At 35.7% G+C, this 13,267-nt stretch overlaps 1 protein-coding gene across 1 annotated transcript in view; it reads left to right on the top strand.

Moving 5' to 3' along the window:
- The window catches only part of LOC108515994 (transcription factor SOX-6-like), a 106,833-nt gene that overhangs the window by 69,877 nt on the left and 23,689 nt on the right, over positions 1-13,267 (top strand). Inside the window, exon 4 of the mRNA XM_017853231.1 lies at positions 6,898-7,018. Coding sequence (XP_017708720.1) covers positions 6,898-7,018 — 121 coding nt within the window. The remainder of the gene's footprint in view (positions 1-6,897; positions 7,019-13,267) is intronic.

The raw sequence follows: 13,267 nt of genomic DNA, 5'->3' as shown, positions 1-13,267 counted from the left end.
CTGTCTTTAACTCAGTAATAGACATTAATATGCACATAATTTTCAATACAAATACTTATTTCCCATCACTAAAATAAGTTAAATAATCTTCATGAAAGAGAAAATGAGCCCCCCCGAGTGTCACTCTGTTTGCATATTAGCACGTAGCCAGGTCTCTGCCAAGTTGCTCTCTGACTGACTGCTGCAGATGCTCTTTCTCAAGTATTCTGAGTCATATCTTTACTGCAAGTCTTCGGGGACAAACAATAGCACCTGTTCCTCACAAGATATCAGGCCAGTTAGCCCATTCATGTATCTTTAATGAAGTTCTGGGGCAGATGGCAAAAAATGGCATCATCAACAACGTAGCACAGAGAAAACAAAGGGGATAAGTGTTGATGCAACAGTGCTGTTTTACGAATTGGAAGATACAGAACTTAAGTGTTTCACTCACATCTGTTGCTGTCTTGATTCTCTGAAAGATGTGAGGAACACCCTAACAATTAAAATATCTGGGCATGTAGCCTATTTGATCAGGAATATATTCCCTTCCCTCTCCAAAAGGGAAACACTTTGGTCAGGGATTGTGGAAGTTTAGAATTAATGGACAGTTGTGCTTTGGGGTAGTTTATTCCTTTCACTATACACTAAACTTCACCCGTGATGGAGTTTCTGGTTACTTGGTAGTCATTCAGGTGACATACCCAGCCAGATAGTGCTTACTTTCAAAGCGATAAAAATAACACAGTTTTCCTGCTCAGAGATATATTTTGGCCACATCTAGTTTTGCTCTTTGTGCTAACAAAATCTGTTTTACTTCTTCATCTATAGGATAATTAAAGAATCTCTGAATTTGTGATTTGAGAATGTTACACTTTCAAGAAAAAAAGATGCTATTTGAAAGTTTGATAACTTCTTGGAAAAGACATGTGGAGACTGGTCAGTCTTTGATGGAGTGAGGAGAATTCTGTTATTTTTTATTCTTAGTAGAATATTTTTGGGGGTTGCTGTTTCCAGTGTGATTGCCTTTCCTGGCATGTCACCAAATGGGAAAACGGGATGATGGGAAAGTAGGGGAAAGGCAGGATGACATTATTCATAGCAGGATGGGGCTTTTCTGTATCTTCAGAATTCTTTATCTGCCCTAAGCACTGGCACTCAGTGCAGTGACTTTAATGCACAACTTCTGTAAAAGGAAAATATCCTGGATGCTTGTGTGATTCTTAGGTGGCCACCAAGCCTCTTTCCTTGTCTTTTCCCCTTACCTTGCTCTTGCTTTCCATTTCTGTTCCACATTCAACCGACACTCTTTTAGTAAGTATAATAAATGGAAAGCTATGAGAGGGAAAAGTTGTTGCCGTAATTTATACGTTCTGCTAATATCACTTGCATTGGGTCATATTGATGAGCATTCTATAGAAGATGGCATTTAGAAGTATTGATAGACCCTTGTTGCCTTTGCTTGTTTGTTTGTTTGTTTTGTTGTTGTTGTTTGAGATGGAGTCTCGCCCTCACCAGGCTGGAGTGCAGTGGCATGATCTTGGCTCACTGCAACCTCTGCCTCCTGGGTTCAAGCGATTCTCCTGCCTCAGCCTCCCAAGCAACCGGGACTACAGGCACGCACCACCATGCCCATCTTATTTTTGTACTTTTAGTAGAGATGGGGTTCTCACCATGTTGACCAGCATAGTCTCAATCTCTTGACCTCTTGATCCACCTGGCTTGGCCTCCTAAAGTGCTGGGATTACAGTCATGAGCCACTGTGCCCAACTGCCTTTGCTTGTTTTAAAGACATAATTTCTTTAACACACTAGGGCAGCCATCCCTAACCTTTTTGGCACCAGGTACCAGTTTGGTGGAAGACAGTTATTACACAGACTGGGTAGGGGAGGGGAGATGGTTTCAGGATGAAACCTTTCCACCACAGATCATCAAGTATTACATTCTCATAAGGAGCATGCCTAGGTCCCTCGCATGCGCAGTTCACAATAGGGTTGGTGCTCCTATGAGAATCTAATGCCACAGCTGATCTGACAGGAGGCAGAGTTCAGGGGGTAATGCTTGCTTGCCCACTGCTCACCTCCTGCTATGTGGTCCAGTTCCTAACAGGCCAAGACCTGATACTGGTCCACAGCCCAGAGGTTGGAGACCCTTGTACTAGGTAACTATGAATAAGATTGTTGGATTGTATCAATATCAGTACTCTGGTTGTGTTATCGTACTATAGTTTTGCAAGATGTTATCATTTGGGGAAACTGGATTAAGGATCCATGTGATCTCTCTGTATTCTTTATTACGACCACGTGCAAACCTACAATTATATTACTATCACCAATAATCATGTTCCTTATATTTGATCTGTTTCAAAAGATGACTTCATGGTTAATATAATATGGTATTAAAAGTACAAACTTTGACCCTGACATATCTGGACTTGAGTCCTGACTCTGTCGCTTTTTAATTGGTTATGTTACTTAACCTCACATGGCTTTGTTTTTCTCAGTAAATGAATAAGTATAATAATAGTAAGTACTTTACAGGGGTTTGAGGATTAAATGAGATAGAGTATGTAAATCACTTTTCCATTGCTTGACATATAGAAAACATGGAAAACTATTAGCTGCTGTGGTCATCATCATCATCATTATCATCATCATTACTATTAATTATTACTTATGTAATTAGACATAAGAAGAACTTTTAATCACCTTTTCTCAGGCTAGAATCTAACTAGCTACGGAATATTCTGGCTTCTCTTTAATAAAGAGTACTTGGCATTTTTACATCGTTTTACTTAAAATAAGTTTATTGTTTTACTTAAAATAAGTTAAAGTCAATTTTATTCCTTGGAACAAAGTGACCATTGCTAATCAATGTATTGTAACAAACTACTGGAATTAATGATGGTAAATACTGAGATCAGTGTGTTCTGTGTAAAATAAAAATAGAAAGGAAGGAAGGAATTTATTGAAAATTGAACAACATTCATAGTATCCAAACTCCAGCAATATGCTGCTGAAACACAAAATTATTTTCAGCTGGAGACTTCCAGGTTTTCTTTGCCAAAACAGTGCAGCCAGTGATTTCTCCCTTTTCTATCACTGCAGTCCATCTGATGTAATGGAAAAAGCCCTGGACAGGGTGATTAGCCATTCTGGACTCTGGATCCAGCTCTGTCATGACACTGTAACCTTAGGCTTATATCTTTTACCTTCTCTAGCCCCCTGTTTTCCTATGTGTAAATTGTGAGCTTTGGATGAGATTAGTGATTCTCAAAGAATGACTCCTGGACCAGCAGCCCCAGCTACACCTGGTAACTTTTTAGAAATGTACAGTCTCAGACCCCTACCTCAGATCTACTGATTCAAAGACTCTTGATAGAGAGCAGGGGGAGACAAGGAAGCAATCTGTGTTCTAATAAGCCCTGTGGATGATTGTGATCCACACTAAAGTTTGAGAATCACTGTCCTAAATTAAATTTTAGCCTAAAATTTAATTAGTTGGACTGAATTCCAGAGTTTTCTGATTCAGTAGGTATGGGGTAGAGTTTAAGAATTGGCATTTTAAAAAAGTTCCGGATATTGCTGATGCTGCTGGTCAGGTACCACACTTTGAGAACTGCTAGGTTAGGTCATCTCCAGGTTCTATTCCAACTCTATGTTTCTATCATTACTCTTGCTTTCACAATGTCCTCTGACCTCCTGCTTATTTACTTTGTCTCTCAAGTTATCAAATAGCCTCTGGGCTAATATTTAGTATTTGAAGTTTTTAACATAGCTTTCTTTGCAGAGTATGATGAACAGAAATGAATTTACTTAAATTCCTACAGCTTATGTTAATATGAAGCACCTACAGCTCTTTGGCATTAAAAATGAACCCGAGAGTTTGGTTAGTTATATCATGAAGATGGAAAGTTACAAAAGGAGTAACTTAAGACACTACGATTCAAGAATTAAGGTCTGGTTTCTCATTGCTATTGACCTTTTTCTGTTGTCTCATGATCTGAAGAGCTTGGGTGACCAATATAAAATAATGTTTTCATTCAGAGATGCTGTTAAATAAATAACACCAAAGCGCCCCAAATACATGTTCAAATGAACATGTATTCCCACCTCTTCTTTCTCATGGTTTTCTAGATACTTGGGATGGGATAATGCTCTGTGAGGCATGTTGTCTGCTAAGCATGACAAGCCTCTGCCTGCCAAACTGAATTATTTAGTTGGCTCGTGTTTTCTTTCTTAAAGTACAGTTATGAGTAAGATCAACTATTGCTTGTTTTATTGCTTGTTTTATCAGTAATTTGATAATTTCTAGCCCTGAATATGCAAACCATATAAGAAAAGAACAAGGATCTAACAAGAATTTACTGTGATATTGCATTACTATTATGTCAGGTACTGTGACACAGGAGTTACTTTTATTGTCTGTTTAGTCCTCACAATAATCATGTAAGGTAGTATAATTAGCTTCAGTTTTTACATGAGAAATAGACTCAGAACAATTAAGTAACTGTTCAAGATTACACAGTCAAGAAAATAGCAGCATATAGATTTAAGTTCAGACTTTTTTGCCAACAAGGTCTTTAGAGGCACCTAGTAAATCCTCAATAAATAAATGCATGATAAATTAATGAAGGAATGGTTGTAATCACACTATCATCTTAATGTTGATTTTTAAACAATCATAGAATTATAAAGTTGGGAAGGCCATAAGGTTATTATATAATCAGATTTTTCGTTATGTGTTTGCTTTACATATCTCTAACATATGGGGTTATATAGGCTTTCTTTACTTAACCATCTCTAGGGAAAAGATACATACCATCTCTTTACTCAGAGTGACTATAGAATAGTTTATTACTAGAAAGTTCTTTGAATTTCATTTCCATGAAATTTCTTCTTTTGAGCCTAGTTCTGCCCTCTGTTAACCATTCAGTCTTAATCCAATCCTTCTTCCATACATTATTCTTTCAAGTATTTGAAGATAACCTTACCTCTTTTATCTCTCAAGCTAAATATTCAAACATCCTCAGCTACTTCTCAATAATAACATAATAAATGTTTTTGAAATGAAAGAAATAATAAATAAATATAATATCCAGACTCCTCACTTTCTTATTCTCCCTTTTTAGAGTATAAGCCATCTGTGCTATATTTTAGGTACATATTAGGGCCATATTTCTGGAGGAAAATGAAATTATTTCCTTTGATGTTCTCTTGCACCAAACAATTGTAACCCATATACGAAAATACTGTGTTTTATTTTCTGGCATAGAATAGTGCCCTCGTCTCTGACATCTCAGGTTTGCATCAGGGTCCAACAAGCTGGAGGTGAACAGCAAGCCTGGTGCTTTTCTTCAGGGTTAAAGGCAAGACCTGGGCACTAGGGGATCAGCTCCAATTTAAGCAAGCTGAGTTTGTACTCTAATGTACGAAACTTGGACTTACCTCAGCTAAAATGGAAGAAATAGCTGCTCAAAGCTAGTTTATTTCACGCCCCACTGGCAAGGTAGTAATTGCACAAAGACCTTTTTATTATAAGTTGATTTTCTTGAGAAATGAATTCAGAAAAATCCTGTAAAGTGTTTATTTTTTGCTTGCCCTTTATTAACCCACATCTTAGGGCTTTCCCTAGAGAAAAACTGTTGGAAAATGAAACCTCTTAGACCCACACAGAAGCATTTTTTGCACTGTGTCCCTGGCTATGAAGGGAACAGGGACAGGACAAGGCAAGTCAGTGCTAATTAAACAGGGTCATTAGCCAGTGTATGGAATTTTGCCTAAAGAGAAGATTTAGGAATTTAGACAGGGAAGGGTTTGGGGTTAGAAGAATTACTGGTAAAGGTTTGTCTCTTAAATAAGATATAATGTAGCCTTTTTATACCAGTGAAAAGGCTAAATACCCTGTTTGAACTTAAAGATAATTTTCTGGGTATATCTTAGTTTTGGTCTTTAAATAAGAAAAGTCCTGTATTCAACCTATAAAACTGTGCCCTAAAGCCAGGACAAAACCTTCCTGTCATGCTATCCTGGAATTCGGGCAGCATGCGTAGAGTAAAGAAGGGAGCTAGGAAATTAAAATGTAATTTTCACAAGCATGATTCTGTCATAGCTCTTATTTTCTTTATATGGAATACAAATACTGATATAGAGTAAAGATTTTTCTATTTTGCATTTTTGTGCTCTTTGATACATTTATTGAGGTCAAATGAAATTTGATGTAGTAGGATTTATTATGAAATGCTCTCTGAATACAACTCCATAATTACTGAGCTACATGGTAGTGCATAAAGCTGTAAAACTGTTTAGCCAGACAAGCAATTTATATGTTACATCAAGGTGTGTATGGCAAAGAATATTACTTTAATTGGGAGCCAAGATGTAGTAGCCTTAAATCTGAAGAGCTATATGTTTAACATAATGCTGTGAGGCTTTGAAATAAGATACCTAAACTGGGGAGATGCAGCTTTTAGAATATATAACAATTAGACATCATTTTCTGACCATGGATACTAAATACTGTTTTTGAAAGAAAGCACAGCATACAAAGCAGCTGAAAGGGCAAAACCTCTCAACATTGTACAGTACTAGAAAAGAGGCAAACTTATTTCTTCTAGTTCTTTGTTTAAAAGAAAAAATAAAAGGGAAAAAAGTCAAGAGAAAAGGAAACCGTTAACCACAGTTTGGTGGAAGCAGGGACGAGGCAAATTCACAATGAAGTTACGTCTTCGGTATGCTATTAGCATCTCAGAAAAGAGATTTGGTGGATTTTTACTGAATTTTCTCAGATTGCAGATTTGGAATGAGGTTAGAGGTGGGTGGCTGTGTGGGTACCAGCACACCACCAGGAGTGAAAAACAAATTCTTCTTGGCATACATTTGCTCCCTGTCTGATCATAGGCTCTCTTCTGTTTAGCAGGTTCAGGGTCACATGCCTCCGCTCATGATCCCAATTTTTCCACATGACCAGCGGACCCTGGCAGCAGCTGCTGCTGCCCAACAGGGATTCCTCTTCCCCCCTGGAATAACATACAAACCAGGTAAGTAGAGAGGGATTTAACATTCTTTTGGAAATGCTCAGATCCGCATGTTTTTGCTTAGTATTCCAACAAACACAGGAGCATGTGAGGGAGCTATGAATAAAAATATCATAAAAGCTTATTTTAAAGTAAAATTAGAATTGGGAAGAGTGGGCATTGTAATAAACTAATTGGTTGCTAAAAACTTTTACTTTCTCTTCTTCCACTTGAATATGTCTTGAATTCACAGATAAGACACTACTTTCCCTGGGGACTACAATGTTTTTGTCAGCTCTCTCTCATACTTTTGCTGTGAATAATTGTTTTTTGGTTAAAGATCATTTTCTCCTTGTGAGGACTGTTATACTCTGGGAAAGTGATCACATACAGTATAAAATGTTATTGTTTGTTGTCAGACTTCTCTTAGAAAAATAGTTAAAACTAGACTGATTTAATTAGCTTACCACTAATAGGTAAAATTGTTTTTGATTTTCATCTAAATAATGAAGTATTCAGTATTTTTTCATTCATTTTTAAACCTCAAAAAACAGGTCATGTAACCTTGCAGTGAAATATGTTTTAAGATGATTTAGCAAATGTTATGATTTTTTCTTTTTTCCTCTGAATTTACTGGACTCCTGGGGAATTCAATTAGGTTCATAATGGTTTGAAGCTTCTTTCAGAACCTCCTTGTAAACAGGGCTTTAAATGTTTAAAGATATGTTGCCAAAGGAATCCAATGTAAGAAGATAGTCAAGTAAATAAAAGTCAACCTTAATTTCATTTGTGCATTCTTTGTAAGTGACCTCAGCTCAGAAGTAGTGACCTTGTTCTACTCATTAATAATTTCTGTGTCAAGTTCTTTTTAACATATTAACCTGATTATATTAACCATCAAATCTGAGTACAACAAATCTGTGTGCAGCAGTTTCTTCGTGTATGTGTTTTATAAAGTGAACAAAGGTATTTTAATATGCTTAAAGCAATAATAAAATATAAATCACTTTACTAAAATTCTGGAGAACAGAGCTTACTAAATAGCATAAAAACAATCCTAGTGCATTTTAGCATCTGTTTTAATTGCTTGTTGCCATTGATTACTCTTTTGTATTTGGTAGAGAACTTCCTTCTTTGTAAGAAAAGGTAGGATGTCTGTGGCAAAACACGAATGATTCAAGGAGTAGAGATGTTAATGAGATTGGCGAGTTTAAGAGCTGTCTGAAAATTCTTCACATATAAATGAATCAACTTGTTACCAAAAGGTTTTTGGATACCTGAGAGAAAATTATGTCATTCAAATTGTTAAAATTCATTTTCTAGAGCATGATTTTAGAACAAGTTATACTTACCTACTATGAAATTGGCATATTTTTTTCAGAGAATATTGTTTTTTCAGTGCAGTGGTTCAGTCTTCCTGTGATCTCTATAAGTCATTCTAAACTACTTCTTCATTTCGACTTCCTTTGGAACATTGAAGTAAACCAAGTTTACTGTTCTATTCTGAATTTGAGTTTGACACTCCTGTACCAGTCCCAGAAATATTTTAAATGAACTATATGTGGAAATTCTCTATTTGACTTCAGTGTTTTCAAAGTTAAATTTATGCACATTTCAAAATCAGGTATCCATCTTATTTTCTGTTAGACGTAGACATCTTGTAACTATATTACTTGCCTAATTTTGTTGAAACAATACTGCCACTTTTCATGGAGGAAGATATTGTTATATATATAGTGATTTTAGACCATTTTTCAAAAGTCTTCTCAAACGGCATTAATGGGATTATAATATGTAACTGAGAAAAACAGAAATTGTGACAATATTGTGCAGAAATTAGTTACTTCCATTGAACAAAGGGCAGCTTAGAGTTAATGTCCTGGGGTAACAAAGCCGTATTTGATTATGTTGGCTAAACTCTGTTGGATAAGGCAGGACAATGGGTTTGGAGATGTAGGAAGAGTTTTAATTGTAAGGAAGGTGGGTAAAAAAAAGTGTTTACTTTTGTGTGACTCCTAAATTATGTCAGACAATTTAATTAATCAGAACTCTAATTCTTTCAATATTTTGGCTAACCTAGGCTTTATTGTATATGAAAAATATGTTTAAAATTGATTAAAATTATATGTTCTTATGCTATTAGTAGAGAAATTACATCCTCAGGAGACTTAATCTATGCAGTGTTTTTATCATTCACATGAATTAGGTGAAGAGACTGCTATTGGACTGGAAACTGGACAAGTACCATACAACTTATTTTTGCCCCAAACTGAGCTATGGTAACTTCATTTGAAATGTATGTGAGGGCTGGGCGTGATGGCTCATGCCTGTAATCCCAGCACTTTGGGAGGCTGAGGGGTGCGAGGATCACTTGAGCCCAGGAGTTCAAGACCAGCCTGGACAACATAGTGAGCCCTTGTCTCTAAAAAGATTAAAAAGTTAGCGAAGCATGGTGGTGTGCACCTGTAGTCCTAGCTACTCAGGAGGCTCATGTGGGAGGATTGCTTGAGCCCAGTAGGTTGAGGCAGCAGTGAGCCATGATTCTGTCACAGCACTCCAGTCTTAGCAGCAGAGTAAGACCCTGTCTCAAAATAAAATAAAATAAAGAAAAAAGAAAAATGTATGTGAGACAACAATGACTAAAGTTTTGAAAGAAAATGTTGAATTGGTGGCATAAATTTATATTCTGGTTCCCTAAACAATAGGACGAACAAGTGCTACCTTGGTCTTTATAAATTAAAGAAAAAATATTTCCTTTTTTTCCCCTTTCCATTTTCCCGTATCTGAAATGATTTCATAGTATTTCTGTCTTCAGCTGACTGAATAATTGTCTTGATTTCCAGAGAGCAAAGACTACCTTGGGGGGACGTTCACTGTTTGTTAAAGTTGACTGTTTCTGAATCCATGTGAAGACAGTGTAAGCAAATACATTTAGGGTTATAGGCCTTCACTCCCCACCCCGTGATTTGACCTGTACCTATGGGCATTTCAGAGTCCCAGCATGTAGTAAACACTAGGCAAGCTCTCCCACCTCAGTGGGTTGCTGAGGGGTCATGTTGCCCACAGGGATTGTTCAGCTCCAGAACTGCATCTTTCAGATTGTTCTCTCTAGAAATAGCTTTATTGAGTTTTAATCCCTATTTTTTTATTTGTATTTTTATTTTTATTTTAGTATTTTACAGGTTCTATAATTAGAGACATATTTCTTGATAGGAACTCATCATCAGAGCCCAGAACATAAACCACAAACTTTTGGTTGCTTTGCTCTTTCACATTGTGATGCAGAGAGGTGCAGCAATCAAGAGTAAGATAGATATGTTTGAGCACAAATGTTTGAGAAAATTAAAAGATAAAGCCTCTTTCACAGTTGCCGATGTGTATATCAGATCAAGATCAGCTTGCCTGAAAAGCAGAAATGATGAGTAGCCCCCTTCATACTTCAGACTTGACTTAGCTGACCCATTGCTTTATGTAGTTGGAATTTTTTTATATGATTGCTGCTAGAAAGCACCCTTTAAGTTTCCTAAGAGATCCTAGGAACAGGATGTCTGCCTGCTCCTGGGTCTTCCATTTACTCACTAGTTATAATATGATAATATATGATAATAATAACAGCTAAAGCTTACTGATTGGTTACTGTGCCAAATACTGTGCTAAATATTTCACATGGATTATTCTGTTTCATCCTTACTTGAACATATAATTTAATCTTGCTGAACCTCAAATTTTTGTCATCTAAGAAATGTGTCATGATTTGTTCACTAGTCAATGTGGATGTGAAAATTAAATTTGGTAAAATATATAAAAGTTCTCTGAAAATGATAAAGCACTAAGATTGGGAGTAAAGTCTGATGGTGAAACTGAGTAAATTTAGCCCGTTGAACTACATCCTTATCCTTTGGAAATGCAGTCTAAAAGCTGAGTGTTAGACTGAGTCATAGTATCCCTCTGCTCAATGACCAAAAACAATTTTACAAGTATACCTAATATATCTTTTTTATTGCAGTAAAATATATGTAATATAATATTTATTATTTAGCCATTTGTAAGTATATAACTCAGTGGCATTAATATATTTTCAATATCGTATAACCAACACCACAATCCATACCCAAAACTTTTTCATCATACCCAACAAAAATGCTGTAGCCATTAAATAACTCTCTCTATACCTCTACCCTTAGTCTCTGGTAATCTCTATTCTATTATCTTTCTCTGTGAATTTGCTTATTGTAGGTACTTCATATAATTGGAATAATACAATATTTATCTGTCTATGTCTGGCTTATTTTGGTAAGCATAGTATTTCAAGGTCCATCCATATTGTAGCATATGTTAAAATATAATTTTATTGCTGAATAATATTCCATTGTGTATATATACCATATTTTGTTTATCTGTTCATCTGTTGATAGGCACTTAGTTTGTTTCTACCTGTTGGCTATTATGAATAATACTTCTATGAACATGGTTATAGAAATGTTTGTTAGAATCCCCACTTTCAATCCTTTCGGATATATACCTGTGAGTTGAATTAATGGATCACATGAAGTTCTATGGCTACTGTTTTCCACAGTAGCCATGCCATTTTATATTCCCACCAGAAATGTAAGGGGATTCCAATTTCTTCACATTCTTACTAACACTTGTTATTTTCAATTAATTTTTTTTTTTATTATCCCAGTAGGTGTGAAGTGGTATCTCATTGCGGTTTTGATTTACATTTGCTTAATGATTGATGATGCTGATCATCTTTTCATGTGCTTATTGGCCATTTGGATATCTCCTGTGGAAAACTGTCTATTTAAGTAGTTTGCCCATTTTTGAGTTGGGTTTTTTGTTGTTGTTGAGTTTCAGTTCTTTGTGTACTGTGGATATTAATACCTTATCAGATATATGATTTGCAAATATTTTCTCCCATTCTGTAATTTGTCTTTTAGCATTCTTAGTAGTATCTTTAATACACTAAAGTTCTTAATTTTGATGGAGTGAAATTTATCCATTTTTCCCATTGGTGCCTGTGGTTTTGATGTTGTATCAATGAAATCATTGCCAAATTCAATGTCATAAAGATTTATCACTACATTTTCTTCTAAGGGTTTTTTTTAGCTTCTAAGTTTGTGTCTTTGATGCATGTCTTTGATCCATTTGAGTTGATTTTTGTATATTGTGTAAGGTAGAACCTTTTTCTGTTGTTTTACATCTTTTGCACGTGGATGTCCAATTCTCCCCACACCATTTGTTGATAAGACTATCCCTTCCCCGTTCAATGGTTTTGCACCTTTGTCAAAATCAATTGACTATATATGTAAAGGTTTTAATTTTGAGCTTTCTATTATATTTCATTGGTAGATATATACACACACACACACACACACACATATATATACATATCTCTCTTTCTCTCTCCTTATGCCAGTACCATCCTGTTTTAATTGCTGTAGCCTTGTGGTAAAGTATGAACTGTGAGCTTTCCAACTTTCTTCTTCAAGATTGTTTTAGTTATTGGGACCTCTTGTAATTCCATATTAGTTTGTGAATTGGCTTTTCCATTTCTGTGAAATAGGTTGTTGTAATTTTGATAGGGATTGCTTTGAATCTGCAGGTTGCTTTGGGTAGTATTGCCATCTTAACAGTGTTAAATCTTCCTACCATAAGCACAGATGCTTTTCCATTTATTTATGTCATCTTTAATTTCTTTAAAAAATGTTTTATAGTTTTCAATGTGCAAATCTTTCACCTCCTTGGTTAGATTTATCCCTAAGTGTTTAGTTCTTTTTAATACTTTTGTAAATGAAATTGTTTTCTTAATTTTCTTTTGGGTTGTTTGTTGCTGATGTTTAGAAACACAGCTGATATTTGTGTGTTAAGCTTATACTCTGCAACTTTGCTGAATTTATTTATTTATTTTTTATTTTTTTTGCTAAATACAGTTTATTTTATTAATCATTTATACACTTCCAATATTATCTGTGTATGAGTGTCTTATTTCACAGAGAATGTAACAATAAAAATTAGCCTAAATTGTTCCCAAATACCACAAATTCCAAAGTGATAGACCCCAAATCATTGAGGATTTTGAAAATCTACTTGAAAGTGGCAAAATTATCCAGGTGTTCTCTTTGGAGGCATATCAACTCTTTCAAGTCACTAAGAACCAGTCTAAAATCTGGAAGGTTTGAGTATCCCCAAATACCTCAGGCCTACCCCGGTTTAACCTCTAACATCAGCCTCACCCAGTCCAGGGCCCAAAGAGAACCCAATCTGCAAGAA

This window comes from Rhinopithecus bieti, unplaced genomic scaffold, assembly GCF_001698545.2.
Source record: "Rhinopithecus bieti isolate Rb0 unplaced genomic scaffold, ASM169854v2 scaffold_37419, whole genome shotgun sequence".
NCBI lineage: Eukaryota > Metazoa > Chordata > Mammalia > Primates > Cercopithecidae > Rhinopithecus > Rhinopithecus bieti.
Note: the sequence above shows the minus strand (reverse complement) of the source record. Positions and strands in the feature narration are given on the sequence as shown.